Consider the following 7647-nt stretch of genomic DNA (forward strand, 5'->3'; position numbering starts at 1 on the left):
ACAAACGGTCAGTTTTCATTGAAAACTTCTAATTTTGAAATTCATATTTTTTTTATTTCACTTAATCAATTTAATAAATGCAGTCCATTTACCATCCATCCAGTTTGTTATTACACAATTTTTATATACTTTTTTACTGTATTCTCTGGAATACTTGACTATGCTTGGTCGATTGTGTCATCCATGTGCCTGATATCAACACTATATATCATTCCGCTCATTCGCTTTACTTTCATGTATCTCGTAGGCGGGCTCTTGTTTCATACACATGCAACAGTCGCCATCTTGCACCTCAGTTATAGATTACAGTGAGAATTAGCTACTTTATGAGCCTGATATTGCAATAGGCCTATTTCAATACTATTAAAGCAATTGTAATTCGTACGTTGTTAGTGAAACATTTGTTCATAGCGGGGCTTTAAGGTAATAGGTCTTTAGCCTACAGGTAGGCATATAGCTTAAAAATATTCGTTTCAAACTTTAATGTCATAGCCGGGTAACAAGCGTTAATGTAGCCTGCAAACCATTATCGCAAACAGATCCCTCATTTATAGTTAAAAATAGGCCTAGCATTTTCGTTCGCACTAGGCTACATTTTAACAAACAAACAAAAAATTATGCTCTTCTTAAATTAAAAACGAGAAAAAGAAGCACTTATTTTATTCCAAATGAGCTGATAAAAATTAATTTGATATAGTTTGACTCTAAGTTTGATATAAATAAGCTTTTGCATCTCTTAAAGATTACTTCAGTATAGAAAGAAGGGGGAAAATAGCTTCCAGCCATCTGTTGGCTGGCTCCCGTTTTCAAAAGCGCTGTTAAAGGAGTTTTGACAAATCCCCGGGTAAATCCCCTTCTGCCCTTCACATATCATCTGCATGAGGACTCCGCCGTGAGTCACGTCGCGGATTCAAGGTCACTGTCGCTACATGCCCAGTGATGGGGTCTCCATGGTGATGCTCGTCATGCTGTTCAAAACTGTGGTTGTGGAACTCAGAGTCGTAATTGGTGAACTCTGGTCTCCTGTGAAGTCTTCCCAGCAGCGACGCAATCTCCTCCATACCTTTATCCTCAGAGAAGCGCGGGAGAGTTTTGGGGTCCTCTGTCGCTGAGTACGGATGCTCGAGGGTGTGCACGCGGGAAGACTGGAGGTTGCGCAGGGACCGTGACTGAACTGCAAGGGGTTCAAGAAAATGTAAGAAAGATACTTAAGACTTATTTTTGCCAAAATATGTGCTATCGTTCTTTAAAACAAACACAACTTAATTTGATATGTTGAGGTTTCTTCAACTGTGGACACTTTTGGCCCTGTGGACATGTATACAATAAATGTACATCCTGTCTAGTTTATGGAATTATTCTACTAATAATCTCCATTACTGTATAGCCTGCCCTATACTGAGAGATTTCTGTATTTTTTTCCTTATCGTGAAAATTCCCACCACAGTGTCATTTCCACCACATCTCAAATCATTTCATTATTTTCTGTGATAGTATGACATTTTGTCATTAGGAATAAAATTCCAGAATCATTTGTCTGGCTAAGGCTAATTTCATAGCTTACAGTATTTCATGTATTGTTAATAAACGGGAAAATTTGTGTTTTCTCACTTTTTGCATTATTTGGAAATGATGCACCATAAAAAAAAAACATGTGTGTGTTCTTATAGAAAACGCTATTATACAATAAATATTAAAATAGTTTATTATAATTTCGCTATTTGTTTAGATTTTCATAGTTTACATGGAATTCATATTTCTATAATGGATTTTCATATTTTGGATCTTGGACAAGGGTAAAACAATAAAATAAAGGGCATTTTAAAAGAAGCAAAAAACAATTTACAAAAGCAAGATTACATTTTCCAAGTTTTGATGTTTAAATGTTTAAATTTGTTTTTAATAAACCTTTAAGACATAAAAGTGCCTGAAACGAACATATGTAAAGCCATTCATAGGCTACACTTTTGATCAAATACATACTGTATAGTCAATCCCTCAGAATCAAACTCATGACTTTAGAAATTCAGTCTACTTCCTGTAACTGGTCACTGCAAGTTATTTTAAGTCTGTGGATGAAATAAACAAGTGAGTCATGCATTGACACATTTTACCCCGTTGTTTTTCCCTGAACTTCATCCACCCACTTCAAAAGAGCGGCGGAGAGCAGGACGCTAATTGAACAAGACGGTGATCAAGTGCGCCAAACTTCAGACCATGACCTAAGCTTAGCCTGCAAAAGTAGAATTGATTCCCTTAAGAAACACTGACAGCAGGTTTGATGAGGACAAATTACAACTTTTCTTCCACACCGTTGATTCAATGTGTGTGAAACATGACTAAGCTATTTGCCATTCTTCTAGTCTTCGTCACCTCCCTCAGTCCTTCCAATAACTGGCATAAGGCTTCACCAAAAGCCTAATGGCTTGTCAACCACTTGTTCTTCAAGCATAACATTTTCCTCTCAAGGTAGCAGTCGCAGTATATAAGGTTGTAATGGGGTTTTCCCCTGAAGGACCAGATGGAGGAGATATTTGGGCCAGAAAACTCACCTCTCAATGGGCTGAAGTCTCCATGCTGGCTGACCTTGGTATCAGAGAAGGGCTTCAGACTGGGCAGCAGAATCAAGGTAAATGACAGAAGCAGCACCTGAGGGACAGGGGCAGATGGAAAGCTTAAACGTAGCGGCACAAATGGCCATTAGTGAAGCACAACTTTGATGTAACATCTATTTTTGAGGTATGTTTTCAAAAAGCTGTAGATTGGAGTTCCTTGTTCTGTGATTACTGGCTTCCTTCATGTTGGGGGACACTGATGATTGCTTTAAGAGCATTTGTTAGTCTATGTTTTGTGCAGAAAGGCAATGAAATGTACGATATTGTGAAACATCAGTTCATCAGTTTTTTACATGTACAAAATTGAAGTCAACCAGAAATGGCATTTTCAACTAATGTTACTATAGCAAAGCTGAATTTTCTTCAATTCTCCAAAGTCTTCAATTTCACATGATCCTTCAGAAAATTGTTGCGCTGCCTGCATGCTTAATATTTTGTGGAAACATTTTTCAGTATTGTTTGATGAATAAAGTTCAAAAGAAAAGCATTTATTTGAAATAGAACTGAAGAAAATTTAGCGGCCACAAATATTTTTTTACCATCCATGAAGCTGTTTTTGCAAAAACAGGAAGATGTGACACTAAAATTTTAGATACCAATGAAAAATCACAATTTTCAGGTACAGAAATTGAATAAAGTAGGCTAATCAAATGAGAAATAACACTAAATAGTCACTGTATAAATTAAACATAGATTAATCCTTATTAAAATTACAAAAGTTATTCAGTCAAGAGCAGTGAGTGTTTTTTAACTTTAAAAATGCAGAAAGCATAAGAAAACAATGTGGGAAAAGACTTAATTTTATCTTTTTGTATTAATAAAAAAGGGTGATTATGTTATTACCTTGACAGAAATAGTTTGTAATAGTAAGAAATAAAAACATCTTATTTGTCTCCTTGCAGTGTTCAGCTTGTATTTGTATTGCATATTTCTAGGGAATTTTCCTTGTTGCTACTGCTTTTGGATTGCTTAAATAAAGATAGTCAGAATACAATTTACTGATAAATAATTCAAAATAGGACCAAGAATGTGTAGATGTAAAATATTTTGTGGTTAATACACGCTGACATGTGCTGAAAGAAAACGCTGACAAGTGCCCGAGAAAATACCATGCGTTATGTATGTGTCTAGCGTGTGTTTTTAAAAGGTCAAAGCATGATTACTGTATGCCTGTATCTTTCATGTGCTAATATTGCTTTTTTTTTAACCCTCACCAGAATGCAGGTCCCAGTCTGGGCCGGTTTGTTGGATCCGTTCATGATCATCGCCTGGAGCCGACGCAGTTGTTCCATCAGGGAGCTAGAGATGGAGAGAGCGGGGGAAAAAGTTCAATTTCAGGGGCCTGTATGGAGTTGTGAAGATTACTAAATAAATGATTCTCTCACATGTTGCATTTCTCCAGCTGGAAGACTTTCCTCTTCGCAACTCCTGGTTGTGTGCATTGCATGCCACCATCCTACGAAAACAAATTTCTTATAAGAACCATGTAAAAGATACAGGTTGTAATCAAATCCGCTCTCAAGCCAACTGTCAGACACAGCTGTAAACCTCCACCTGGTATAATGCCAGTGGGGTTGTGTTCAGTGGCTGCAAATTCCATCAACTCAGATTATGTATTTTTCCTCTGTGATTCGATGCACGTAGCATCCGCTTTTGCTTCATTTGTTTTGAGCACAACAGTCAATACCTGCTCTCCAGGCCATCTATGTATTCTTTCTTCTTCTTCCTGCTCTCTTGGGCTGACTGCTTGTTGCGGATCTTTCGCCGGATTTTCTTCAGAATCCTTTCCTCGTACTTGATCACGGGAGAGAAGCAGAAACACTGAGCTTCAAAGACAAAAAACTGTGCTCTACTATTATGGTGTATTTTCCAACTGGAGGTACCTTGGTGAGCGGGAACTGATTTGGCAGAGTCACTCCTTCCTTGGCAAGGAGTCGTTTCTCATCCTCTGTGAGAACCAGCTCCTGGTAGGACTGCTGGGACACCTTTGTGTTCTGCAATATCAATCGGACATGAAAGTAACAAATCCAATCAATGTTTATATGTGCCTGGATGGTCAGAAAACTTATGAGTTCAGATTTTATCTTCTCTAAAGATCACCGTTTTCCTATTCTGCCTTGTGTATTTTACCTAGCTTCACGCCTGAGTGCAAACTCACAGGCTCTGGTGTGCCAGATAGCAGCAGGTCCTTGACAGTTAGGGGGAATCCAGTGGTCGGTTGTACCTGTGGAGTTTCAGATGCCCGCTGTATCCCTCCAGATTTGTCTGGGAAGAAGCCAGTCTCCCAGCCATCTGCTGCAACAGATAATACTATTTATCCTTTTATGTTTGCTTATGGAAAGATTCACAAAGCTCAGGAATAGGAATAAGTTTATCAAACCAACGCACAATGCTGTGAATTAATAAGTGGGAGGCTAATCATCTATGTATACAGTGTAAATCTATCGCTAGTCACCAGGAAGGTTTGCTTCACGAATATTTGATACTCACTGAATTCAAATGGGAAGTTTGTGTCGAGATTTTGTTGCGTCTGAGATATGACGATGCAAGGCTCCACGGGGGGGCTTGCGTTTGGCGGCGGACTGTCGATGTGATCCGAATGAGGGTCTTCGCTGATTCCGCTGTCGCTTGGAGAGGGCGACCAAACTGGAGACCCCGAAACGGAATCGCACCCATCTAAAAGTACGTTGAAGAAGTCCTCGTTTCCCTGGGCAGGCATCATCATCTGGCAATCGAAAAAACAGGATGGTGAAGGTGGGATATTAAATTCTTTCTTCGGCAGAACACAAAAGATAATATTCTGAAGAACTATTTTTGTCCATACAATGAAAGTAAATGGGGTCCAATGGGGTCGTGAATTATCCCTTTAATATGCCATGTCAAAGTCCGAAAAACTGAACTCGAAGAAAGCCGGACATTGCTGACTTCGACTTACATGAGGATCTTGAACTGGCCAAAGCTGATGGTTTTGTTGTCCCGTATTCTCATGGCGTAGGATACCATCATTTTTATCGAAGAGCAAATCGAGCAGTTCCAACCCCTCACCGCCCTATGACACAATGAAGATCATAGCTGTTTAATTCATCTGTTGTCAATGGGATTCAATAGAAATGGAAAATGGAAAATGTATGAAAGCACCAAAAACAGTTAAAAGCAACCAAATGGTGAAACGAGAAGACGGAACAGATAACTTTTCCATTTTTTTGAACTTTGCTCTGTATTAGATATTGCAGGTTAGATAACGTTGACTACGTTTAATACTAATTTCTCTTTGCTAGCATGTAAAACTAATAAAACTTCAAAACATAAGGACTTACCTGGTCTGAATAGGGCTCCATTACAGTCCAGGGGTAACGCAGTCTAAATGGGACAAAACCAAAACATCTGCCAATAGGTTTTCCCGACGCTGTCTGTGTCCCTCTGCTCACCCAGGACAAAGTTCGAACTCCAACGCAACAATCAGGTCATCATCCTCAGGGCTGCGTTTGATTGGCTGTTCTTTGTAGGAATGTAAGATAAAAAAAATATGTGGGAACACCCTGGAGGAATAGTGTAGCTTACATTTCAACCAAACATTGCCACTTCTGTGGTAATTTGAATCAAGTAAAAATCTATAGCATTCAAATAATTGACTCTAGTAAAAAAGACTGGACTTAGGTGCATTAAAAGGGCAACCTCACATCTAAAAATTAGAACTTTTTATTTTTTTTATTTTTTACGTACACTGCCAGAAGAAGGTAACATTTTTGCAAACTAAAATTTCCCGACAGTGTACCATACTTAAATTTCTTATCTCTGGAAAAACATTCCTCAATGTTACTTCAATACTTCAATGTGCTTTCAAGTAAAAACTTCAGACATTTGTTATGGTACAACACCTAATCCATATTGTTCAAAGGTCATTTTTCCTTTCTGTCTGAGGTAATGTGACCTTTTACACAGTTGTGATAATCCAGAAAGACAATATACATAATAAACGTTACACACACACACACACACACACACACACACACACACACACACACACACACACACACACACACACACACATATATATATATATATATACAGGTACTTCTCAAAAAATTAGCATATTGTGATACAGTTCATTATTTTCCATAATGTAATGATAAAAATTAAACTTTCATATATTTCAGATTCATTGCACACCAACTGAAATATTTCAGGTCTTTTATTGTTTTAATACTGATGATTTTGGCATACAGCTCATGAAAACCCAAAATTCCTATCTCAAAAAATTAGCATATTTCATCCGACCAATAAAAGAAGTGTTTTTAATACAAAAAAAGTCAACCTTCAAATAATAATGTTCAGTTATGCACTCAATACTTGGTCGGGAATCCTTTTGCAGAAATGACTGCTTCAATGCGGCGTGGCATGGAGGCAATCAGCCTGTGGCACTGCTGAGGTGTTATGGAGGCCCAGGATGCTTCGATAGCGGCCTTAAGCTCATCCAGAGTGTTGGGTCTTACGTCTCTCAACTTTCTCTTCACAATATCCCACAGATTCTCTATGGGTTTCAGGTCAGGAGAGTTCGCAGGCCAATTGAGCACAGTAATACCATGGTCAGTAAACCATTTACCAGTGGTTTTGGCACTGTGAGCAGGTGCCAGGTCGTGCTGAAAAATTAAATCTTCATCTCCATAAAGCTTTTCAGCAGATGGAAGCATGAAGTGCTCCAAAATCTCCTGATAGCTAGCTGCATTGACCCTGCCCTTGATAAAACACAGTAGAAAAAAACATAAAACCAACACCAGCAGCTGACGTGGCACCCCAGACCATCACTGACTGTGGGTACTTGACACTGGACTTCAGGCATTTTGGCATTTCCCTCTCCCCAGTCTTCCTCCAGACTCTGGCACCTTGATTTACGAATGACATGCAAAATTTGCTTTCATCTCAAAAAAGTACTTTGGACCACTGAGCAACAGTCCAGTGCTGCTTCTCTGTAGCCCAGGTCAGGCGCTTCTGCCGCTGTTTCTGGTTCAAAAGTGGCTTGACCTGGGGAATG

At 38.9% G+C, this 7647-nt stretch overlaps 1 protein-coding gene and 1 long non-coding RNA gene across 2 annotated transcripts; one reads left to right on the top strand and one right to left on the bottom strand.

Moving 5' to 3' along the window:
• Positions 1-648: 648 nt before the first annotated feature.
• Positions 649-6029, bottom strand: creb3l3a (cAMP responsive element binding protein 3-like 3a). The gene is given in 11 exon segments (XM_077225756.1): positions 649-1174; positions 2553-2649; positions 3830-3914; positions 4001-4035; positions 4038-4071; positions 4303-4409; positions 4499-4609; positions 4774-4907; positions 5106-5340; positions 5551-5664; positions 5933-6029. Coding segments are annotated over 11 exon segments (1284 nt in total). The 5' UTR covers positions 5954-6029; the 3' UTR covers positions 649-863.
• On the top strand, positions 699-4074 carry LOC143735601 (uncharacterized). Its single transcript, XR_013203248.1, has 3 exons — positions 699-1195; positions 2156-2629; positions 3833-4074. It is a non-coding gene; the product is annotated as an uncharacterized LOC143735601 (long non-coding RNA).
• Positions 6030-7647: the final 1618 nt, after the last annotated feature.

Source organism: Siphateles boraxobius, unplaced genomic scaffold (assembly GCF_051911475.1).
Source record: "Siphateles boraxobius isolate OS27281-9 unplaced genomic scaffold, OSU_SipBor_1 13, whole genome shotgun sequence".
NCBI lineage: Eukaryota > Metazoa > Chordata > Actinopteri > Cypriniformes > Leuciscidae > Siphateles > Siphateles boraxobius.